The 24,928-nt window shown below is 43.0% G+C and overlaps 2 protein-coding genes and 1 non-coding gene across 17 annotated transcripts in view; all 3 read right to left on the bottom strand.

Annotated features, from left to right (window-relative positions):
- Nucleotides 1–1,888: 1,888 nt before the first annotated feature.
- On the bottom strand, nucleotides 1,889–14,173 carry CTSK (cathepsin K). Of its 2 annotated transcripts, none has more exons than XM_005541968.4 (8): nucleotides 14,129–14,173; nucleotides 12,654–12,774; nucleotides 12,069–12,191; nucleotides 11,828–11,983; nucleotides 9,994–10,212; nucleotides 5,214–5,379; nucleotides 4,842–4,947; nucleotides 1,889–2,558 (listed from the first exon to the last, which is right to left on the bottom strand). In XM_005541968.4, exons 2-8 carry the CDS (start codon nucleotides 12,771–12,773, stop codon nucleotides 2,459–2,461), a joined length of 990 nt encoding a protein of 329 aa, XP_005542025.2. In that variant the 5' UTR covers nucleotide 12,774; nucleotides 14,129–14,173; the 3' UTR covers nucleotides 1,889–2,458. The 2 variants fall into 2 exon arrangements, with proteins under 2 accessions (XP_005542025.2, XP_045220208.1); XM_045364273.3 differs by lacking the exon at nucleotides 14,129–14,173 and adding an exon at nucleotides 13,092–13,323.
- A 1,824-nt stretch (nucleotides 14,174–15,997) lies between these two features.
- ARNT (aryl hydrocarbon receptor nuclear translocator) overlaps nucleotides 15,998–24,928 on the bottom strand; it is a 66,340-nt gene continuing 57,409 nt past the window's right edge. For 8 of the 14 annotated variants that reach the window (XM_005541962.4, XM_005541964.4, XM_005541965.4 and 5 more), the window contains 8 exons: nucleotides 24,142–24,252; nucleotides 23,582–23,654; nucleotides 23,303–23,423; nucleotides 23,009–23,111; nucleotides 22,480–22,627; nucleotides 20,604–20,766; nucleotides 19,374–19,540; nucleotides 15,998–17,999 (listed from right to left, as the gene is read on the bottom strand). In XM_005541962.4, coding sequence (XP_005542019.3) covers nucleotides 17,910–17,999; nucleotides 19,374–19,540; nucleotides 20,604–20,766; nucleotides 22,480–22,627; nucleotides 23,009–23,111; nucleotides 23,303–23,423; nucleotides 23,582–23,654; nucleotides 24,142–24,252 — 976 coding nt within the window. In that variant the 3' untranslated portion in view covers nucleotides 15,998–17,909. The remainder of the gene's footprint in view (nucleotides 18,000–19,373; nucleotides 19,541–20,603; nucleotides 20,767–22,479; nucleotides 22,628–23,008; nucleotides 23,112–23,302; nucleotides 23,424–23,581; nucleotides 23,655–24,141; nucleotides 24,253–24,928) is intronic. The other 6 variants (XM_005541963.4, XM_073996336.1, XM_005541967.4 and 3 more) reach the window with 1 other exon arrangement.
- Nucleotides 18,477–18,584, bottom strand: LOC123570890 (U6 spliceosomal RNA). Its single transcript, XR_006695106.1, has one exon. It is a non-coding gene; the product is annotated as a U6 spliceosomal RNA (small nuclear RNA).

Here is a 24,928-nt window from a genome sequence, read left to right as displayed (position 1 = left end):
GATTTTTGTGGTTGTCGTAACAGCCATTCTAATGGGTATGAAGTGTATCTCATTGTGGTTTTGGTTTACATTTCCTTATAGGCTAGTGATGTTGAGCATATTTTCATGTGCTTATTTACCATTTGTATATCTGTTTTGGTGAAATATGTATTCAAGTCCTTTGCCCATTTTTTATTTTTTATTTTTATTGTGGAGTTGTGGGAGTTCTTTGCATATTTTGGATATTAATTATTTCATCAGATATATAACTTGTGGATATCTTTTCCCATTCTGTATTGTCTTTATCCTCTCTTAATAGTGTCCGTTGGTGCACAAAAAATTCTAATTTTGATGAAGTCCAATCATCTAACTTTTTTTTTAAGCACCCTAATTTTTTTTTATTAAGCACCCTAATTTTTCTTTTTTTTTATTAAGCACTCGCTCTGTCACCCAGGCTGGAGTGCAGTGGTGTGATCTCAGCTCCCTGCAACCTCTGCCTCACAGGGTCAAGTGATTCTCCTGCCTCAGCCTCCCAAGTAGCTGGGATTACAGGGGCCCAACACCATGCCTGGCTAATTTTTGTATTTTAGTGGAGACAGGGTTTCACCATGTTGGCCAGGCTGGTCTCAAACTCCTGACCTCAGGTGATCTGCCCACCTCAGACTTTCAGAGTGCTGGGATTACAGGCATGAGCCACGGCGCCCAGCCCTAATTTTCTGTTGTTGTTGCTTGTGCTGTGGTGTCATAACCACTGCCTAATTCAAGGTCAGGATGATTTACCCCTGTGTTTTCTAAGAGTTTTAGCTTTTACCTTTAGGTTTTTAGCCATTTTGAATTAATGTTTTATATGAGATGGAGTAGTGTTCCAACTTCATTCCTCTCCATGTTGTTATTTGGTTGTCCAGCATGATTTTTTGAAAAGACTATTCTTTCCCACCTTGAATTGTCTTGGCACCCCATGTCAGTTGAATGTGGTTTATTTCTACACCCTTAATTCTATTCCATTGATCTATATGCCTATCCTATGCCACATTGTCTTGACTACTATTGGTATGAAGTTAAGTTTTGAAACTGAGAAGTGCAAGTCCTCCAACTTTGTTCTTTTTCAAGGTTGTTTTGGCTATTTCTGAAGCCCTTGAATGTCCATATGAATCTTAGAGTCAGCTTGCCAATTTCTGCAAGGAAGCCAGCTGGGATTTTAATACAAATTGTGTTGATTCTGTAGATCAATTTGGGGATTATAGCCATATTAACAACAGTGTCATGTTGGATGCAGTGGCCCACACCTATAATTCCAGCACTTTGGGAGGCCGAGGCGGCCAACATAGGGAGACAAGCTGGTCTCAAACTGCTGGGCTCAGGTGATCCTCTCACCTCAGTCTCCCAAAAAATAATTTTTAAAAAATCAGCTAAGCATGGCGGTGTTCACAGTAGTCCAAGCTACTTAGGAGGCTGAGGTGGGAAGAACTCTTGAGCCCAGGAGATCAAGGCTGCAGTGAGCTATGAGTGCCACTGACTCCAGCCTGGGCAACAGAGGGAGACCCTGACGACAGAGAGAGAAAGAGGCAGAGCGAGAGAGACAGAAAAGAAAAACTAACCTTACAATGTTTTTCAAGACTCAAGTTTCCATGTCACGCCTCATGTCTCCCCTCAGGCAGAATTAAACATTGAGATTTCCTTATATCCACTTAATCCCAGAAATGTAGTACAGTTCTTGGTACAGAGTAAGCACTCAATATATATTGGCTGAAGGAATGAACAAATAAATGAATTGGGATGAATTGTTTATGTGACAGTCTCTACAACCAGACCGTGAGTGCAACAAGTACAGAGAAAACGTTCTATTCATCTTTTTTCTTCCAGCACCTAGCACAGTATCCAACACAAAATGAATGTGTACTAGATGCTATTTATTAAACTGTAGACAAGAGATAAATACTTTATTTCAAAAATGCAAAGAAGGGAAGATAAATCACATTTCTTTTTATCATGTAAACTTGTACCAAAGATTTATGAATAGATTTATGAACTGGAGTGGAAAACACAGACATTTCTACCTTGAGGATACAGAAGGGAACTTAGGAAGTGAGAAGTCAGGTCACCCTAGTCCTCTAGGGTGCTTAAAGCTAACTAGTCCTGTGAATGAGGATCTAACCTATGTGAAAATCTCCAGCCTCTACCTGTACAGCATCAGCCCTGGGACAACACAGTCAGGGGCAGGCTGTAGTCATATCTCTTAGCCTAAGAGTACACACCTGTCAGGGAAAGTCCTGATGGCCACAGTGAAAAAAGTCATGGGTGGAGAGAAGCAAAGTAGGAAGGATCATTTGAAGCACAAACAAATGGGGAAACTGAACAGACAATCTCAGCATCACCACATCTGCTTCAAAAATCGCACACCAACTCCCTTCCAAAGTGCATCGTTACACTGCACCATTGCGGAAGAAATGGAAAAGCAGGATGGTTTGGCTGGCTGGAGTCACATCTTGGGGAAGCTGGCCAGGTTGGCAATGCCACAGGCGTTGTTCTTATTTCGAGCCATGAGGATATATCCTTTGTTTCCCCAGTTTTCTCCCCAGCTGTAAGACCAATCAAGAAAAGTACTTAGTACTCTTAGTTTATTTATTCATTAAAATATTTACTGAGTATTGTGCGAGATACTGATGGTACACAAAAATGAATATGATGGTTTTTACCTTTAAAGAGTTTAAAGTCAAGAAATAGGAAGAAGGCATAATACTACAGGTATCAAAGGAGGGAAGATTCCTTCTGATCAAGAGAATCTCAGAGGCTTGATGTAAGAGATGGCATTTAAGCTGAGCCAAAAGGCTGAGTAGAATTTCGACCTGTGGGAAGGGGATGCCAGTGGAAGGGTGTGAAATGAACAATAGAGGCAGGAAAGTGTGGGGCACTGTTAGGATCATGTAGCTGAAAAACAGTGTGCCTAACAGGGTGTAGTGGGAGAGATGTCTGGAAAGGCGGATTGAGACCAGGTTGAATTACCTTTACTGCAAGGTTAAACAGCTTCACCTTTACTCTGTGACCCATCATAGTGGAGGAGCCAGTAAGGGATTTTGAGTGGGAGAGTGATATGATCAGAGCTGTATTTGGGGAAGATTAATCTTGAAAATGTAAGTTTAGAGCATAAGAAAGAGGCTGTAGCTGGTGCTTTTGATTGGGGAGTAAACCCTATAGAAGAGATGGATGAAACTATGAGAGTAGATGAGATTATTAAGGAAATGAGTGGCGAGACTAGAAGACATGAGAGATGACGTGAGACACAGGAGAGAGAAAGAGGAGAGAGGAGAGACTGTCTGTATATCTTCTTGAATTGTTTTCAGTCCTCTTTCCCCAAGCAGCAACTTCTCTAATTACCCAATACATTTTATTTAAAACCTGTACTCTATCCCCACTCTCCCCTTCTCTAGGGGCCCCCAGTGTTCCTGATCCTGCCCGGGTATGTCCTTTCTTCCTCCCAGCTCTCTTGGAAGTATCTCCACACATGGCACCTGATCATGAAAGAACAGGGTAAGTGCTTAGAGCTGGGAGTCAAGAGAAGGGACAACACAGGACAGAAGCTGTGGGAGACTTGGGAAGATGCTCAGGTTCATCTTGAGTTGGAACTGTGATATAAAAAGTTGCTTCAGGTTTGAACAACACCACTGCGTGAGTCTGTGAGCTCCCCAGAGTCTAGGGCTCCTGTTCCTTGGAGGGCACTAAGGACAGCAGATTTAGCCAGTGCTGCTGCCAGGTTAATGGTGATCAGCCAGGAAAGGAAAACTATAATTCTTATCAATCTGCCCCTCCCCAAAAGTCACAAGGTGCTAAAGAGAAATGGAAAACAAGGTACCCTGGAGTTTTCTTTGTTCCCCAACACAGGAAAGTAAACACCAACTTTTTTTGTTTATATCTTATTTCTAAAAAATGTTTCTCTTCACAATCTTTGGCAAGTTCTTATATACGTGTATCCTAAGTGTATCTTGAAGGGAAAAAACTGTTCAAAGGAGTATTAAACCTTTACGCTGTTGCCCTGTTGTTAAAGACAGACTGCTAATGGAAACCACCCTAAGAAACTGATCATATTAGAGACAAAAGAAAGTAAAAATATGTAATTTCAAAGCTCCTGCTGATTCTCTGTACTGCTTTATCTCATGGTTAGTTACGTCTATCTTACTGGGCTCTGAGCTCACTGAAGGTGTCACCTGCTCATTGGTTTGTGTATGTCACTAAGCATCTTGCACACAGGGAGTATGTGCCCAGCACATAATTGAGCACTATTGTCTGGCGGATATGGTTTAGATGTGTGTCCCCTCCCAGTTTCATGCTGAAATGTGATCCCCAATGTAGGAGGTGGGGTGTAGTGGGAGGTGTCTGGGTTATGGGAGTGGATTCCTCATGAATGGCTTGGTGCTATCGCCTTGGTGATAAGTGAGTTCTCACTCTATTAGTTCATGCAAGAGCTGGTTCTTTAAAGAGTTGGCACCTCCCTCTCTCTCTTGCTCCCTCTCTCACTATGTGACATGCTTGCTCCCCCTTTTGCCTTCTGCCATGAGAAAAAGCTCCAAGGCCTCATCAGAAGCTGAGCGGATACTAGTGCCATGCTTCGTATAGCTAAACAAACCTCGTTTCTTTATAAATTACCCAGTCTCGGGTATTCTTTTGTAGTAATGCAAAATGGACTAACACACTGGCCATTAAGTGTTGGACTCAGAATTAAGAGCCTCTGACTGAGAAGATAGAAGTGAGAAGCCTGAGATAATTTTTTCTTGATTTGGGACAGAGAAAGGAATATCGGGAAGCTAGAGGTGAGGTTGAGTGTTAAAAGGGTGATTGAATAACAAAAGTAGTGTTCCCATCATTACCTGTTTTTAATTATCCAGTGCTTGTTTCCCTTCTGGATTCCATATCCCACTGCCAAAACCGCATGGTTCAGATTATCGCTATTGCAGCTTTCATCATAATACACACCTAGAATACAAACTATCAGTGTGAGGCTCTATGCAATCCAAGGGTCACCCTGTGGGATCTCCCAGTCCAGGAGACTCTCTGTAGAATTCCATCCCTGTCAGGAGGGTTTACCACAGAGATGCTGCTCCGTACTGCAGCAATTAATTTCTCTCTGGCTGCCTCCATCTGAATACAAAAACTAGTACTGAAAATACCCAAGGTCCTTCGAGAAGCCATCAAGCTTGTATCATAAAAGACAGTGATCTATAGGATCAGCAGCTTCTTACCTTTGCTGTAAAACTGGAAGGAGGTCAGGCTTGCATCAATGGCCACAGAGACAGGTCCCACTCGGGCCACTGCCCTCTTCAGGGCTTTCTCATTCCCCTCGGGGATCTCTCTGTACCCTCTGCATTTAGCTGCCTTGCCTGTTGGGTTGTACATACAGCTCTCCTCCTGGAAGAAACAAGATTGTAATAGAAGTAGGACAAAGCAATAGGCAATGAGTCAGTGAGTGAGAAACTCAACCAATATTTTGAGTGATGCAGCAGTCTAGGGTTTCTAGAGAGGGTCTGTTCTTCCTCACAAAAAAGAATATGAAAAGAGGATTCCCGCCTTCCACCACACATAAAAATCAACTACAGGCCGGGCGCGGTGGCTCACGCCTGTAATCCCAGCACCTTGGGAGGTCGAGGCGGGTGGATCACGAGGTCAGGAGATCGAGACCATCCTGGCTAACACGGTGAAATCCCGTCTCTACTAAAAAAAATACAAAAAAACTAGCCAGGCACGGTAGTGGGTGCCTGTAATCCCAGCTACTCGGGAGGCTGAGGCAGGAAAATGGCGTGAACCTGGGAGGCAGAGCTTGCAGTGAGCCAAGATCGTGCCACTGCACTCCAGCCTGGGTGAGAGCGAGACTCCAGCTCAAAAAAAAAAAAAAAAAAAAAATCAACTACAGGTGTTTTAAGACATAAATGTGGGAGGAAAACCTGTAAAACAGTAGGGAAAGATTTCTGAAATAAGATTTTTTTTAAAAGCATAAACCATCTTCTGGCCACATAGTATGTATTAGCCTCAGGGGGCAGGAAGGCACCAGCTTCTGTGTGGACAGGAGGCCAAGGTCAAGGTTTAGCTAGAGGGAAGACCTGGGCCCTCTGCACCTATATCAGGGGAACTGGTGTGATCCTTGTGCTCTCATCAAAGACGAAATATGAAAGTACATAACATGACGCTAAAATAGATTAAAGAACTTAGCAATTTAGCCTATGACTTCCAACACTATATTTTACAGGTAGTTAGCAATATTTCATTGGGAAGCCACAATTATGGAATCGAATAATAGCCCATGTCAAGGTGGTGTATTCTTTTCAGCAATTCATTTTCCTACAGACTACCCCTTCAGAACCCTAAGGTTGCATCCACAAGAATATACTATCTACTACTCAGGAGGCTGAGGCAGGAGGATTGTTTGTGCTCAGGAGTTTGAGGCTTTAGTGTACTATGATCATGCTGTGAATAGCCACTCCACTCCAGCCTGTGTAAGATAGTGAAATATCCTCTAAAAAAATACGTTATCTAACATTATCTAAATATTAACAGCAATAGCATTTGCTGTGCTATTTTAAGATTACAGTGGTCTACTGCCTTGATATTTTTCAATATGCCTTTGTTTCTGCCATGTGCTCCAAATCCCTGATGCCTCCTGGTGCCAAAAACTACACAGAATTACAAGTGAAACAGAATATCTTGGAAACTGACTCAAAAAGATGTTATGGGCCGGGCGCGGTGGCTCACGCCTGTAATCCCAGCACTTTGGGAGGCCGAGGCGGGCGGATCACAAGGTCAGGAGATCGAGACCACAGTGAAACCCCGTCTCTACTAAAAATACAAAAAATTAGCCGGGCGCGGTGGCGGGCGCCTGTAGTCCCAGCTACTCAGGAGGCTGAGGCAGGAGAATGGCGGGAACCCGGGAGGCGGAGCTTGCAGTGAGCCGAGATCACGCCACTGCACTCCAGCCTGGGCAACAGCGTGAGACTCCGTCTCAAAAAAAAAAAAAAAAAAAAAAGATGTTATGTGATGATACTTTAAAGTCAGAATAACCTGCATTATAGCTGGAACAAACTTATAATACCATCCCTTTAAAATGTTATCTGGCTGCTGCCCTATCAGATCTCTTCTTTTTTATCTTTTTATTTTTTGAGACAGAGTCTCTGTCATCCAGGCTGGCGTGCAATGGCATGATCTTGGCTCACTGCAACCTCTGCCTCCTGGGTTCGAGCAATTCTCCTGCCTTAGCCTGCCGAGTAGCTGGGATTACAGGTGTATGCCATCACACCTGGCTAATTTTTGTATTTTTAGTAGAGATGGGGTTTCACCATGCTATCCCTGCTGGTCGCAAACTCCTGACCTCAAGTGCTCTGCCTGCCTCAGTCTCCCAAAGTACTGGGATTATAGGTGTGAGCCACCATACCTGGCCAGATCTCTTCTTTTTTAAATTTTGTTTTTTCTTACCTTTCTCCATTCATAAATGAATAAAACACATTGCAAAAATTGCAAAGGAAAATTAATCATTTTACTATATTAAAATTAACTTTTCTAGATTGAAAGACATAAAGAGAATGAAAAGACAAACCTCAACTTTTAAATACATAGTACTGGTATCCAAATAGTCTTTTTAAACTTTTAAGAATTGCTAAGAAAGAGAAAAAACAACCCAATTAAAAATGGGTAAGAGGTGGGGTACGGTGGCTCACACCTGTAATCCCAGCACTTTGGGAGGCCGAGGCGGGTGGATCACCTGAGGTCAGGAGTTCAAGACCAGCCTGGTCAACATGGTGAAACCCTGTCTCTACTAAAAATACAAAAACTAGCTCGGCATGGTAGTGGGTGCCTATAATCCCAGCTACTCAGGAGGCTGAAGCAGGAGAATCGCTTGAACCCAGGAGATGGAGGTTGCAGGGAGCCAAGATCGCATCACTGCACTCAAACCTAGGCAACAAAAGCAAAACTCCATTTCAAAAAAAAAAAAAAAAGAGGTAGGCCAGGCATGGTGGCTCACATATGTAATCCCAGCACTTTGGGAGGTGGGAGGATTGCTTGAGCCTAGGAGTTTGAGACCAGCCTTGACAACGTAGTGAGACAATGTCTCTATCAAAAAAAATTTTTATTGTTTTTCGGGACAGGGTCTCACTCTGTCACCCAGGCTAGAGAGCAGTGACATGATCATAGCTCACAGCAGCCTTGAACTCCCAGGCTCAAGTTGTCCTCCCAACCAGCCTCCTGAGTAGCTAGGACTACAGGTGCACGCCATCATACCTGGCTACTTTTTTTTTTTTTTTTTTTTGAGACGGAGTCTCGCTCTGTCGCCCAGGCTGGAGTACAGCGGCCGGATCTCAGCTCACTGCAAGCTCCGCCTCCCGGGTTCACGCCATTCTCCTGCCTCAGCCTCCTGAGTAGCTGGGACTACAGGCGCCCACCACCTCGCCTGGCTAGTTTTTTGTATTTTTTAGTAGAGACGGGGTTTCACCGGGTTAGCCAGGATGGTCTCGATCTCCTGACCTTGTGATCCGCCCATCTCGGCCTCCCAAAGTGCTGGGATTACAGGCTTGAGCCACCGCGCCCGGCCCATACCTGGCTGCTTTTAAAAAGATTTTCTGTAGAGATGAAGTCTTGCTATGTTGTACCAGGCTGATCTGGAACTCCTGGGCTTAAGTGATCCTCCCGCCTCAGCCTCCCAAAATGCTGGGATTACAGGCATGAGCCACCATGCCTAGCCTCAACAACAAAAAAAAATTCAACGATTTTTGAAATTGGTGGGCATGACGGCATACACCTATATCCTAGCTATTTGGGAGATCGAGGTGACAGGATTGCTTGAGCCCAGGAAGTGGAGGCTGCAGTGAACTATGACTGTACCACCACACTCCAGCCTGGGCAACACAGTAAGACCCTGTTTCAAATAAATAAAAAGAAAAACAAATGAGCAAAAGATAAAAACAGTTAATTCATTGAAGAAGAAATGCAAATGGCCAGATAAACACACTGATAAAAAGGTGATTCAATGGGATTTCTTATACATTGCAGGTATAAATTTTTCCAAATATTTTGGCAAACAATTTGACATTATGTAGTAAAGTTGAAAATAGATATACCCTAAGACCCAGACAATTCAGTTCCAAGTCATTATATCCTAGTAAGAAATTCTTGCACATGTGTATGGGAGACATACCTAGGAATGTTTGCTAAAGATAAACATCCCTAGTAGATACATCTTACCTTTGCTACATACTACTGGTATGAATTACAGTGTCTTATCTCCTTAAGTGTCCATTTCCTCACATATACATTGAAGATAAGTCTACCTTACAGAGTTGTTATGAGATTAAATGAAAAAAAGAAAAAGAAAAAATGCACTAAGGACATGGCTTAGAACACAGTAGCCATCATTTTTATTCTCAAACTTGCTATGCCTATTTCAGAGGTTTCTGTTGTGAAGGCCCCACATTATATTATCTATCAGTCCCAGCCCTATGTGTATAAAAAGACCCTCAGGTTGCCTCCCTTTCAGATACGATTTCCTTCCTATGACTAGAGGATCATGCAGGAGGAACTGAATTAATCCCTTATCTCTAATATGAAGCAACTTGTTTTTTCTCTCATTTTTTACATGTTAGCATGTAAACTTACATAACTTCCTTAAATGTTCTGAAAACTCACACTGAGATCATATAAAATAAAGCCACACAATGGCATGGTGGGTTTGTGGGTTTGTTGTGGGAGTGAGGAATTGAGCAAAGGGTTATAGAACCCTGCTCAGAAGTCTATGGGGTAGGTGGCCTAGCCTCTATTTTCTCTCCATGGCAGAGAGGCAAATAGGAACTATAGTAGCTTAAGCTCCCTAAGTTCCCCCAGATTGTGGAAATCTTCTTAGTCTTCTGTGGGAAATTATTCCATCAAGAAAGCAGGGTAGGGTAACAGAAAACAGTATTTCTGGAATTGTTTCTAGTACAAAATATCATGCTGGGGAAGGAGGAGCCGACAGAGCTGTATAATTGTGTGGAGCAATCTCACCTGTCCCACATATGGGTAGGCATCTTCAGAGTCAATACCCCGGTTCTTCTGCACATATTGGAAGGCATTGGTCATGTAGCCCCCTCCGCAGCCATCATTCTCAGACACACAATCCACTAGGTTCTGGGGACTCAGATTTAAGAGTTTGCCAGTTTTCTTCTTGAGTTGGCCCTCCAGGGCACCCACAGAGCTAAAAGCCCAACAGGAACCACACTGACCCTGAGAGGCATACAGAGAAACTATCAATCTTTGCTGTTTATATTTTCTATATCTTCTCTCTACCTGCCTGAAGAAATTCCATGTGTTCTAAAAATTTCAGCACAAATGTTGTCTTTGTTGTGAGTCTTTCTCTTCCCCTTAACATCTGATGCATTGTTCTACTGCTATTGATTTTTGCTACCATTTTTACTATTAGCTACAGTAAAGCAGTGCACAGTACCAGCTTTGGAGGCAGTTGTCCTGGGTTCTAACCCTGACTTTGCCACCCAGTCGCTATGTGACCCTGGGTAAGTTACTAAACTTGCCTGTGTCTCAGTTTCTCTATGTATAAAATATTGTTATGAAGATTAAAATATTTAAGTCATGTAAAGAGCTAAGAAGTTCCTGACACACAATAAAATCTCAAGAAGTATTAGCTATTATTGTTCATGCAGCTAGATTGTAGGTTTTTCTTTCTTTCCTATTCTGTTTTTTTAGATTGAGATTTCCTGAGGACACAGGTTGTGTCTTAGTCATCTTGAATCTCTGCTGCCTAACACTGCACCTGGTTGGTTCTGGGGGTCAAAAAGTGTTTGTTATATGAACGTTAAATCAATTGTTTATCTTGCTGATACAATCCTGTGTTGTTTGGGTTGTGAAAAAACTGACATTCTCATGCTAGTAAGAATGTAAGATTGCAAAAACTTTTTGGGGCTGGGTATTGTGGCTCATGTCTGTAATCCTAGCACTTTGGGAGGCCGAGGCAGGCAGATTGCTTGAGCCCAGGAATTTGAGACCAGCCTAGGCAGCATGGCAAAACCCTGTCTCTACAAAAAATTTTTTAAAAATTAGATGGGTGTGGTGGCATGTGCCTGTAGTCCCAGTTACTACAGAGGCTGAGGTTGGAGAATCACTTGAACCTGAGAGGTTGAGGCTGCAGTGAGCCATGATTGCGCCACTGGACTCCAGCCTGGGTGACAGAGACTCTGTCTCAAAAAAAAAAATAACAATAATAATAATTTTTTGCGGGGGGAAAGGACTGTGACCCAGCAATTCCAATTTTAGGACTTGTTTTGCATAAATATTTGTACATGTGCACAAAAATATATGCACAAGGGTGCTTACTGCAACACTATTTGTAATAAAGAAAAACCAGGCCGCGGTGGCTCACGACTGTAATCCCAGCACTTTGGGAGGCCAAGGCAGGTGGATCACCTGAGGTCAGGAGTTCAAGACCAGCCTGGCCAACAAGGTGAAATCCCATCTCTATAAAAACAGAAAAATTAGCCAGGCGTAGTGGTGCGTGCTGTAACCTCAGCTACTCGGGAGGCTGAGGCAGGAGAATCGCTTGAAACCGGGAGGTGTAGGTTGCAGTGAGCCAAGATTGCACCACTGCACTCCACCCTGGGCGACAGAGTGACACTCTATCTCAAAAAAAAAAAAAAGGAAAGGAAAAAGAAAAACCAGAAACAACCCAAATGTACAGAAACAAATGAGGTTAAATAACGGAATGGGGAGATGTACCTTAATCCCTTGCCCTCTCTTCCTGGTGCCCTTTCACCTCAAGAACAAAGCAGCAGAAAAAGGAAAAGGTCATGCCAGATTACATATGCACACCCAGAAGAAAGGAGAGTACCTGATTTTTGACAGGAGTAACATATCCTTTCTTTCGATAGTCGACAGAGTCTGGGGCTCTACCTTCCCAGTCTGGGATATAAAGGGTGTCATTACTGCGGGAATGAGAGGCGGGTACTTTGAGTCCAGTCATCTTCTGAACCACCTCTTCATTGGTCTGAGACAAAGAAGAAAGAGGCCAGGCATCAGCAGGGAACTAAAGCAAACGGTGCAGGTGGGACAGGAGCTGAGGCTGTACTTACCATGTCCCCCAAATGGTTCATAGCCAGTTCATATGTATGGACACCAAGAGAAGCCTCAAGGTTATGGATGGAAATATACTTCAGGTTTTTTTCCCAAATTAAACGCCGAGAGATTTCATCCACCTAAACAAAGCATAGTCAGTACTTGTATAGACCGTGTACAGTTACATATGTCATATTGTGAAGGGTTTTAGGAGAATAAAGGAAACTCACAATCATAAAACTTTACAGTTTAGTTGGGGAACTAACCATGGAATTATTAAGGCCTGCAAGAAGAGATAATACGTAAAGAAATACAACACAAAGCTCTGGAGAGACAGAAAAAATGCTTATAGATGAATAGCATTAATCTTAGAAATCTTCCCAAAAGAGAAATGTAACACACTTATAAAGCAAAGGTAGGATACAATTTGACAGAGGATGATTTGAAGCATAGGAATGAAAACCGTATGTTAACGTGAGTTAGGAAAGAGGGACTGATTTGCTAGGAATAAAGCATTTGGATTGAAGAAGGGAGTCTGCAGCTAAGATGGGAGAGCTCAAGTCTCAGCCCTCCTGCCATGCCCCCTTCAGGACCCCAGGCACCTTGCTGTTGTATTGCTTCCTGTGGGTCTTCTTCCATAACTCCCAGTGGGTGTCCAGTATCTCCTCAGGGTACAGAGCAAAGCTCATCACAGGTAGCAGCAGAACCTTGAGCCCCCACATCCTGCAGAAGAATGTAATTAGGGAAAACTCTTCCATTTGGCAGGGAAACCAAGGAAAACTAGGCTTTATGAGGAAGAGGAAGGTAGACAGAGAAAGGGTGATAAATCAATGATAGTCAGGAGGGACCTGTGTTTAGATAGGGTGCTGGTACATCTGGTTCCAAGTTTTGATCTAGGCAGATGTAGCCATTTCTCTCTCTCTCGGGAGATTTAACCAACACACACACACTCTCTGTCTCTCGCTCTCTCTCACACAAAAACACACACTTACACAACCAGAAATAGGATAGAAACTGGACAATCAGAATGGGCTCAGTGCCTGTTTCCTCCAGGGTCCTCAGCAGGCTTGGAGACAGATAAAGAGCAAGGTGGTAGTGGGGTTCAGAATACACAAAGGAGAGATTTCCATCTAAGTTTTGCTTCCTGATCATTTCTTCGAGGCATTTTTCTCTTTCTTGCCTAAATTCTGGTACTTTCCCAGATCTTGTCAGAAGAGGACAAGGGAAAATATGACAATGTTTCCTGTTTTCTGAGACATTTTCTATCTCCTCATTCTCCTTATGCATTTCTTCCTCCTTTTGCTCTCCCCTCCCTCCTTAGGCAGGAAACTGCCCTAATCTTAACCAGATGCTGCGGGCAAGGTTTTTTATTTTTCCCCTAACAACAAAAAACCACTGTGGCTGCCGCACAGGACAAGGAGCCTCAGATCCAAGGTTTGTTAGAAGAATGTTCAGACTGAAAAGCAATGTTCTATGATTATTAAATTCACAGCTTTTCATAAGTTTAGCTAGCTTCACTCATTTCTTGCATTGGCTTGCTTAATTACAACTCCTCCATTTTAAGAACAATTTGCAGCTTGCAGCATGTCATATGGCTTACACAATTGCTTATAGTCCATTTACATGTAATTTTTTCAAACTGGCAAAATGTCCAGTAGGACACTTAAAAGTTAGAGTGTTAAGGGCTTTGAGATGTTTCAGCAAACAGGAAGCACTGAGCTACCACCTCCCCATACCACTCTCCTCCTCCTCCTCACTAGGGAGTTAACCCTTTTGATCCTTGTTGGCCAAAGTAGAAAACACTGCAGAAAGGCCACCCTTGAAGGATAGGCAAATGATTCCCTACATACTTTGCTTTTACTTACAACCATGTATATATATATATAAATCATACAAGGAATTCTACAGACTTCCAGGCAGATTTTATTTAGCCAGGGAATGATCTAAGAAGTGCATCTCAGTTTTCATCTGCAAAGGCTAAAAGTTCATTGTGATTCTCAAGTCACTACATCCCTAATACTCTTAGAGAACTGACAGGAATGAAAAGCTAAAAGATCTAGGAAGTTGCAAATGTTACCTGCTGATGGAACTGTTGTCAGGCTTCGTTTCGGCAGCGAAGTGTGGGCAGACCATCAGGGGTGCCAGATTTATTCCATCAGGATTGCGGAAGTCAGCTCCAGTGGTCGGCTGGAAAATTTGGGTAAGAGGAGGAGGCGGGGATAGAAATGCTGAGAGAAGGAAGGGTAGGGAGGAGGGAAGGAGTCAGTGGATTTGTAGTGTTCGTGTGTGTGTGCAGCATGTGTGCCAGGGTAGGGAGTTGCTAGGTATTTAATCTCACAAGACTGTCTTTGGTGGCAAATAACAAGACCTCAGTATCTATTGACTCAAATAGGAGCTTACCTTCTCTTTTGGTGAGTAAAAGGAAGGACACAGCCCTAGTCTCTCCCATCCTTCTTCTTCAATATCTTTATTATAACACTGGGGGATTACATCTTTTCCTACCCCTTTCCTGTTATGATTTACCTCTCCAACATTGAAACCTATTTTCAAATTTGTGTCTGACCCTCACCTCTGGGATGCGGGAATGAACATAAAAGGCTATAAAAGAATAATGTAATGGAAGCCATACGCTCCAGAATTCTTTGTATTTTTGTAAGCTTGTTGGTTGCAAGTTGTCATTACTTCCAGGAAGGAGAATAGCTTTCCCAGCCTAATGTGGTTTTGCTGAAGGATATACCCAGAAAGTCCAGATGAAACTGTCTTTAAAAGTAACCAAAAACAGCAGTCCTGGTTATCTATGACAGCACTTGAATCAGTGCCATAAGTTCTGATGGACTCCCATGTGACTCTGTTGCTAAAACCCTCAGGTGGTGGGATGCCCGATAAACATCATCTGTCTCAATTAAAATCCCCAATCTAGGACAAGTCACATGAGCTTCTCCAAATGCTTCCCCAACATCCAGGCATGTGACAGATCATAAGAATCTCGCTGAGTCCTCAAACCACACCCCAAACTTCATTTTCTTCCATAAACAGATGTGGGGAAGGAGGAAAAAAGGCTTCTTGGAATAGAAAGGATAATAAATGGGATCTGTAATAGACTCAGTTTCTAGCTGGATTCAATGCATAAACCCTCAAGAGTACAGGCTTATGCCTCTGGATTTTAAGAGCTGCTAATGGGCTAGGTGCGGTGGTTCACGCCTGTAATCCCAAGCCTTTGAAAGGCCAAAGCAGGTGGATCACCTGAGGTCAGGAGTTCGAGACTAGCCTGGCCAACATATAGTGAAACCCCATCTCTACTAAAAATAATACAAAAATTAGCTGGGCATGGTGGCACACATCTGTAGTCCCAGCTACTTGGGAAGCTGAGGCAGAATAATTGCTTGAACCCAAGGGGCAGAGGTTGCAGTGAGCCAAGATAATGCCACTGTACTCCAGCCTGGGTGACACAGTGAGATTCTCTCTCTCATTAAAAAAAAAAAAAAAAAACATATATATATATATATATATGTTGCTAATGAACCAACATAGTCTCCTAGAGGGAAACCAGGTCCAGACTTAAACAGTTTAAATTTCACTCATTTTAATCCAGAAGAGGACATACTGGGGGAAGGCATCCAGATGTGCCCTGGTGGTTTTCAAGTCCCAACTCTTTCCCTCTCTCCCAAGAACCCAGGCAGTGCCCACCCCAAAATCCCCACCTTATGATCAGAGCATTCCTGCTGATGTTACTCAGAATGTGTCAGGATCAGGAGGACAAGTGAGGGGGAGGCGTGCAGTGTGATCAGAACCCTATGATTTCTGATTCCTGAAATTAAAGACACAATGTGCCTTATGTTTGTATGTCTGGAGCTTAAACTATAGATTCCTCTAGTTGTGGGTGCCTGTTGTTTATGAACTGGAAAGGAATGATAAAGCCGCAATCAAGATCACACAACACAATAAATTTTACAAAAGGAAAAAAATATTTTGTTTCAAAATCTTTGCTACATGTCATTATTTTTGCCACTGTAAGGCTTAGCACAGATGCCAGCAATACAGAAATGGCCAACAAGAAAACAAAACAATCAAAAATAAAACCCTGAAGGAAAAGCAAAAACAAAACCCCCAGAGCATCTTCTCGCTATCCTCCCCTTCCCCAAAAGCCCTATAATAACTGTACAACATTATAGTCCTGATCACATTTAAAAACAGTCGATTATTAAAAAACAAGGGTTCCATTGGAAACTCAACTTTTTGGTTTCATAAATTGTGATATAAATATATATGTATACTGTAAGTGTGCACATAGAATAAAAAAATAAACTGTCTCCTTTTTTACTCCACTACCTGGCACCGGACTGGAGACAAAAGGAAGGGAAACCCAGCAAATGGACATTACTTTGGCCTCTTCAAGGCCATCCTTGCTCCTCAGTCCCCTATGACTACATTTAATATATCTTCTCATTAATTCAGTCTTGCACTTTAGCTACTGGCCAAAGCCAATTTAAAAAAAAAAAAGCTGGTATCTTCGACTATTACCTGAGGAAGGTAAACGGTGAGGGTAGTAACCTGTATCCGCATTTATATGGCTATTGTTAATTACCAAGTGACCCTGTTGAGATGGGTGTCCAGGCCCCAACTATCATACGGAATTATTATACTTGCACTAAAGCAAAACCCAATCTCAAGATTGGAGGGAGCAAAGATGAAAAACCTCTTAGGGCCCGAAAGACTTAAATCTCAGTTTCTTGCTAAACTGGGTATTTTGAGTACGGGATGAAAGAGGCTACTTTGCAAGAGGGCTTCGTATTTGGTTTACACTCCAACAGTGAGGATTTTCACTGGGACGGCTAATCCAAGAAGTTGAGTTTCCATGCAGAAATAACCTCTACAGAACACACATCATATGTGATTCTGACAGAAAAATGCAGCATTATCTTTATGGCCAAGTCTTGGGTTTCAGAAAGTGTTTATCTTGCCAGTCTATTTAGGTAATGTTTGCAGATCTTCCAGATAAGGTGAGAGCACCAAAAGCAGGAGTAACCCAGCTTTATCACTGAATGTGTTCGATAACAGACAACCGTATCAACAGCTGACTTTCTATATTTGCTTTACAGTTGTATATTGGCTGGGCATGGATGTGAGCGCAGCAAAGACATTTATTTAAATATTCTTTGGCTGCAATACTAAGTGGAAAATACCTGGAAGATTTAACTCCTTAGGACTCTTTGAAAAGTACACAGAAAGACAAAGATAAAATCTGAGACAAATTTTGCATAACTCCCTAATAGGGAGAAAGAGTGAAATACAGAAGCACGTGCGCACACACACATACACATACACACACATACACACTCTCTCACTTACATTTCTTTCCAGAGGGATTGCTCACAGGCAGCAAAAAAAGCCTATGCTCACTTGCTAAAGCCCCATATATACCTACCACGTTTCATGGTCCTCAAATATGAGGACATTTCTCCTCTCCTCCACTCTCTTCAGAATTTCTTTCCAAAAACAAGCCATACTATCCAAGGCAAACAGTGGATGTCAGGTTCTTCTAACCTGCCCCTTGATCTTAGCACAAATCAACACTATACAATTTCAGGTCAGGAGACATAAGGAAAGGTGTTTTAACTTCACCCAGCCTCAAATTTTCAGAGAGTCCTAAAAGCCTTGGAGATTCATTCCATTTCTTCTATAAATGTTACCTTAGAGAGGCATCAGAGCAGGGGAACAGCCAGAAGGGAAAGGGGGTACACGTCGGGGGTGAGGGAAGGGAAGGGAGAGGAACTTTTATTCTGTTTACAGAAAGATTTGCTTTTTAAAAACAAACAGTGATTTTTTCTCCCCCACCCCTTATCCTCACCCCAATAGTTCTATTCTGAAAAGGGGGGAAACATAGTTAGATCAGGGAATTCTTCATTGTTGTAGCTGTTGCTCTGATCTCCCAGCATGGACAGCATCTCCTGATAAAAGAAAAAGATTAAGTTTGGGTCACACACCCTGATCTCTTAAACTTACCAAGTTCTACTCCACCATTCCCCTGCACTACCATCCCTGACCCCGAGTCTTTGCTGTGCTCTCTTAGCCTTCCTTACTTCCAACAACTTTGACTCCTTTAGATCGCAGCCTTTTTTCCTAGTCCCTTCTGTCTTCTTCCTAGAGTTCCACCTTTTTCCTTTTCCTAGTTCCCAATATTTTCAAAGGGAGAAAAATCTGCTTGCTGTATTTCATATAACCCCCTATAGACATATATGGAGTCTCTTATCTTATTTGTTTTCCACCAAGACCTGTTTTGCTTTCTTTCAATCTTTGCTTTAAACCAGCTCTTCCTTTGTCCTGCCTAAGATTACTCCATTCACTCTTGCAGTCCCTCAGGAATTGTGTGAATAGACCATTATGGCTATAATCAGTATGTTCTATTTCATTTACTTTTTATAATTTTTTAAAGGGAACACTTCATGAATTTGTGTGTCATCCTTGCACAGAGGCCGTGCTAATCTTCTCTATATTCATTCCAATTTTAGTATATATGCTGCTGAAGTGAGCACTACTTTTTATTTTTAATCATTCTGTCTCTTTTAAACCCAAAGCTACTATGACTTGGGTATGTGGAGCTATTTGAATGAGCTAAAGTAACTTTCTTTGGCATCTTCCTATAGTGCTAAATTTGTCTGTTCTGGTTAAATGGTATGCATTACACTCAATTCATACTCTTTGTTTGTTTGTTTGACAGGGACAGGATCAGGCTAGTTGCTCAGCCTGGCTTTGAACTCATGGCCTCAAATGATCCCCTGCTTCAGCCTTCTAAGGGGCTGACATTATAGACACAAGCACTACTGCCTCTAGCTTCCGCAATATATTCAATAACTGACAGTGATCCCTTCATTTATCCCTCTCTGTCTTCTCACATATACTTCCAACTAAACACCTAAATCCAGGCATGCTTCCTTCACTGTCTCTCCTCCTCCCTGACCCTTTCTCTCCCAGCTTCTAATTTTCGAAAGTCTTTTTTTTTGTTGCTGTTGAGACGGAGTCTCACTCTGTTGCCCAGGCTGGAGTGCAGTGGCCGGATCTCAGCTCACTGCAAGCTCCGCCTCCCGGATTCACGCCATTCTCCTGCCTCAGCCTCCCGAGTAGCTGGGACTACAGGTGCCTGCCACCTCGCCCGGCTAGTTTTTTGTATTTTTTTTTTTTTTAGTAGAGACGGGGTTTCACCGTGTTAGCCAGGATGATCTCGATCTCCTGACCTCGTGATCCGCCCGTCTCGGCCTCCCAAAGTGCTGGGATTACAGGCTTGAGCCACCGCGCCCGGCTCGAAAGTCTTTTTACTCTCTTACCTGGAAGACCTCAGGCTGGCCAGGTTGCTGTGCTGACGGTTGTTGAACATGTTGCTCACTAGAACTCGAACGATGATGAGGCTGCTGGCCCTGCCACTGTGGCCAGACACCCACACCCTCTGCTGTCCGTGTCTGGAATTGTCCTGCAGTCTGTCCAGTCTCAGGAGCTAGAATTACAGCAAGGAAGAATAAACAACGCCAATCTACACAATTCCACTGTGTACTAATGCCACAAGTAAACAACTATAGGTAAGCCATTAATTTACCTAGGATAACTCTGTTCTTCTCTCCACCAATCAATGCCTTTTCTATCTCAAAACTCAGCTCTAAATTAATTATTCTTCTCCAGGCAGCCTTTCCATAGAGTCTTTTACTCATTTAGGTTAAATGTGTACACTATTAAATGTATAAAAATGTACATGATTTTTGTTATGATTTTTGTTATATGTGCTAAAGTATTTTTCATGTGGGTAGATTTTTTTTTTTTTTTTTGAGACGGAGTTTCACTCTTGTTGCCCAGGCTGGAGTGCAATGTCACGATCTCAGCTCAATGCAACCTCCACCTCCCAGGTTCAAGCGATTATCCTGCCTCAGCCTCCCGAGTAGCTGGGATTACAGGCATGTGCCACCATGCCTGGTAGAGACAGGGTTTCTCCATGTTGGTCAGGCTGGTCTTGAACTCCCGACCTCAAGTGATCCACCTGCCTCAGCCTCCCAAAGTGCTGGTATTACCGGCATGAGTCACCATGCCCAGCTGGTAGGTTTCAAATTCTAAATAGACTGGCCGGGCGCGGTGGCTCAAGCCTGTAATCCCAGCACTTTGGGAGGCTGAGACGGGCGGATCATGAGGTCAGGAGATCGACACCATCCTGGCTAACCCGGTGAAACCCCGTCTCTACTAAAAAATACAAAAAACTAGCCAGGCGAGGTGGCGGGCGCCTGTAGTCCCAGCTACTCAGGAGGCTAAGGCAGGAGAATGGCATGAACCCAGGAGGCGGAGCTTGCAGTGAGCTGGGATCTGGCCACTGCACTCCAGCCTGGGCGATAGAGCGAGACTCCGTCTCAAAAAAAAAAAAAAAAAAAAAAAAATTCTAAATAGACTGTCACGTTGCATTTCCCTACAATTAGGTCAGTGTGCCCAGAACACAGGCAAACAACTTTAACTACCAAATCCTTTCTCTTTAGCAGTGCGATTTTCAAACTGTTACTCTCCTTGTGGTCTGGACTCACCAAAGTTAGATCCACGATTGGTGAGACTAGGGTAGGCAGCAGCACCAGGCGATGCAGTTGGAGCACCAGGGAGGGAGATGGAGCTGAAGGAGGGTGGAGTCTGAAAGTTGCCCACACCAAATTGGGAAGTACGAGTCTTAGCAGTAGCCTGGGTAACCACCTGCTAAAAAGAGATGGAGAGGGGATACAGAACAAATACAGCATTAACATCATTGCACATACCATGCCTATGAGAGTCAACACTGTCAATCACTGCATCCTTCTGAACCAAGCTCATCACTTATTTCCTATTGTATATTTCTTCCAATTAACTCTCAATCTCTCTTGACACTATTTTTTAGGCAGCTGAGATAAAGGTACAAAAAGCAATGAACTATGGGATTAATAAAAGTTGTAAGAATTAAATGAAAGCATCTTATAAACTGTGAAGTTATACAAAACTAGAGGCATTCGTAACAGTAAAGTATTATATGCAGGCCAGGCGGGGTGGCTCATGCCTGTAATCCCAGCACTTTGGGAGGCCGAGGCAGGCAGATCACCTGAGGTGAGGAGTTCGAGACCAGCCAGGCCAACATGGTGAAACCCTGTCTCTACTAAAAATACAAAAATTAGCTGGGCATGATGGCATGTGCCTGTAATCCCAGCTACCCAGGAGGCTGACGCAGGAGAATCATTTGAACCTGGAAGACAGAGGTTGCAGTGAGCCAAGACTGCACCCCTGCACTCTAGCCTGGGCAACAGAGTGAGACTCTGTCTCAAAATAACAACAACAAAAAAAGTACTATATGCAGAGAAAAAATATTCTGCACCATTATTCAGTCTGTTCTGCATTCATTTGTTCCTAATGATGTATTTTTTATAAAAACTATTTTCTCACAAGAGTTGTGTATATGCATTATAGACTATTTGGAAAGTGAAGGAAAATATAAAGAAAATAAGAATCATTCGTAATTCCATGGTAAACATGTTTGGATAATTTCTTCCAGTTTCTATTTTCTCGTGCATTTTGTACACAATTGAGATCAGATTGCATATAACATTCTGCAGCCTGCTTTTGGTTTTCACTTTTTAAAACTATTACTTGTATAACATAAATATATAGTAATATTAAAGAATATTTCTTTAGACAATGTATTTATTGTGCATTATATTACATATATGAATATTATATAAGAATTTTTCGGCCAGCTGCAGTGGCTCACACCTGTAATCCCAGCACTTTGGGAGGCCGAGGCGGGCAGATCACGAGGTCAAGAGATTGAGACCATCCTGGCTAACACAGTGAAACCCCGTCTCTACCAAAAATACAAAAAATTAGCCGGGCATGGTGGCGGGCACCTGTTGTCCCAGCTACTCGGGAGGCTGAGGCAGGAGAATGGCATGAACCCGGGAAGCAGAGCTTGCAGTGAGCCGAGATCGCGCCACTGCACTCTAGAGCCTGGGCAACACAGCGAGACTCCATCTCAAAAAAAAAAAAAAAGAAAAAGAATGTTTGAACTTTTTTGTAAACAGACATCACTGTAAGTTAGTCATTAATTTTCTCCTTTTTTCCTGCCTTATGGAGTCCTAAACAAAGAGGAAACATCTTAGAATTTACTCCAAAACAAATCTGAAAATCGGACGCGCTCAAAATGTTCCAAGTGAGCAATTATGATTTAAGGTGAATATTTAAGATAAAAACCACAGACTCTACTGAGATTTTTTTATTATCTGTGATTTTTAATTAGCTACTCTCAACAAAGATGGAAACTGGAAACTGGAGAACAGGGGTTGTGGAGAAGGTATTTAAAATAAAAAACACTGATTTTACATATGGGAAAAAAGCCCAAACAAACAAAAAATAATACACAGGGAACAAACAGATGATAGGTTTTACCTGGGCAGAAAAGCCTGAGCGGGTAGTAGGGGTCCAAGTTGGGGTTGCTCCTTGGGTGGGGTTGGAGTGGCGGGAAATCTGGGCCAAGATCTGTCCTGCAGAAGCTGATGGCTGGACAATGGTTACAGGAGGGGCTAGGCCACTATTCCTAGGAGTGAATAAATGAGGTAAAGGATTAAAGGGATAGATTTATCACAGAAGCCAGGAATCAAAGGACAATCTAGTGCTATCCCTAGATCCCTCTGACTTCCTGCAGGTTAGGGAAAATTTGATAACAATTTGGAAAAGACAAGAAAGACTGACAGTCACACACTGACCAGGACACACAGAGATGGAGCCTAGAACATGGCAATAGGACAGGTGCAAAGAAATAGAAGGAGGAAAAGCAGCTTGTTTGCCTTACGCTAGGCCCTGCAAGCTTCACTGCTTTTTCTGACATAACCAGAGAAAGCAAGGGAAGAATAAAATTTGGATTCAGCAGCTGAATCCCTTAGGGCCCTGTAAAGCAGCACATATATACGGGGCTCACCTGAAATTCTCTGCCGGCCGGGGGGTAGGAGGGAATGTGTTGCCCTGGGAGAATAGCTGTTGGGTGGCAGGGACAGTGCTGGAGGAGATGCCTTTACTCTGATCTGTGGACCAAAAGGAGTTGGGGGAGGGCCAGTCAAGGGGCTGTAGTATATTAGTTCAGCAAGTTCCTATTTACTCAGGTGGTATTACAATTAAGTGGAAAAACACTGGAAGATTACTGATTGGGCAGTGGCATGCCCATCAGTAAGTGATCTAAATGAGAATTTAAAAGGATAATGAGAAAGAAACATACCTGCATTGATGTTGTGATAGATTTCTGAAAATCTTGGATCTCTATCCTGGGCAAATAAACCATCTGACTTCTCAAGGGGCTTGCTGTGTTCTGGTCCTGTGGTTGTCACAGGCTGAACAACCTGTGGAATACAATGATAAAAATAACCATTAAAGATTTAACATGATGATTCAATAACCCTAAAATTCATATAAAACATATGTACATTCTAACTAGTACTGGAGAACACTTCCTAAGTAAATACTCCCTATCCTCTTCAGCGAAGAGGACACAACTTACCTGGGAATGATTGTAGCTGGCCAGTCCATCTCTTCCTGGTACCATGTCCAATTCTGTTTGCTGTTGCTGCTGCCTATATGTCAAAGGCCAGTTGAGAATAGAAAAAAAAAAATTTTTTTTTTTTAAAGAACCTGGAGAAAGAACCTTAAAACAAGTCAAACAGGCCAGGCATGGTGGCTTACGCCTGTAATCCCAACACTTTGGGAGGCCGAGGCAGGTGGATCACCTGAGGTCAGGAGTTCGAGACCAGCCTGGCCAAAATGGCGAAACCCTGTCTCTACTAAAAATACAAAAAATTAGCCGGGGATGGTGGCAGGCACCTGTAATCCCAGCTATTGAGGAGGCTGAGGCAGGTGAATCACTTGAACCCAGGAGGCAGAGGTTGCAGTGAGCCTAGATCATGCCATTGCACTCCAGTCTGGGCAATGAGAGCAAAACTCCTTCTCAAAAAAAAAATAAAATAAAATACTAACCAACCAACCAACCAAAAAATATATGGGATTGCAAATGACCACCCCCTGGGTGACTGCTCAACAGATGATTATTTGACCATTTCTTACCTGGGTGCCAGCTGTCCTGAGCCCATCTCCAGGGGTAAATTAGCTGTGGGACCTAGCTGTGGCCTCTGGATTGTGTTAGAGAGTGTAGGCCGTGGTTCTTGGCTAGAGTTCCTAGGAAAACAGAGTAGACAGTAAAGCGGGGGTGGAGGAGGAGGAAGGGGGAAGAGAGAGAGAAAGAGAAGATCAGATTTTGTATGTAAAGCTCTATAGATTAATCTGTAGGTGGAACAATCAATAAATCCTTCATTAAAGTCCAATCCTACAGTTAATCTAGGGTGTCAGTTTCAGCAAATAGAAACTATGTTCCATGACACAGGGGTCACCTTGTTGGGTTCTAACTCCTTCTAGGTATTCAAAACCTGGTTGTTGTGGATGTGTGTACATATTCATATAAGGTATTTTTTAAAAGCATAGGTAAAAAACTGAAAGTACGTACACTGTACATTAACAAAGACTATCCGGAGTGTGAAAATTTTATTCCTTCTCTCTGTATTTTTCCATACTTTCCACATTTTCTATAAAGAATATTTATTTAGGCCGGGCGCGGTGGCTCAAGCCTGTAATCCCAGCACTTTGGGAGGCCGAGGTGGGTGGATCACGAGGTCAGGAGATCGAGACCATCCTGGCTAACACGTGAAACCCCGTCTCTACTAAAAAAAATACAAAAATTAGCCGGGAGCGGTGGCGGGCGCCTGTAGTCCCAGCTACTCGGGAGGCTGAGGCAGGAGAATGGCGTGAACCCGGGAGGTGGAGCTTGCAGTGAGCTGAGATCCGGCCACTGCACTCC

Source organism: Macaca fascicularis, chromosome 1, assembly GCF_037993035.2.
Source record: "Macaca fascicularis isolate 582-1 chromosome 1, T2T-MFA8v1.1".
In the NCBI taxonomy this organism is placed as follows: domain Eukaryota; kingdom Metazoa; phylum Chordata; class Mammalia; order Primates; family Cercopithecidae; genus Macaca; species Macaca fascicularis.
The sequence above is the reverse complement of the archived record's forward strand: the minus strand, read 5'-3'. Positions and strand labels throughout refer to the sequence as shown.

Coding starts and splice junctions, on each gene's coding strand:
- CTSK (XM_005541968.4), bottom strand. CDS start 12,773: ATGTGGGGGCTCAAGGTTCTGCTGCTACCTGTGATGAGCTTTGCTCTG. Junction 5,380..9,993: donor CCTACCCATATGTGGGACAG/GTGAGATTGCTC, acceptor TGTTTCTTCCAG/GAGGAGAGCTGTATGTACAA. Junction 2,559..4,841: donor CACTGGATAATTAAAAACAG/GTAATGATGGGA, acceptor TTGGTCTTACAG/CTGGGGAGAAAACTGGGGAA.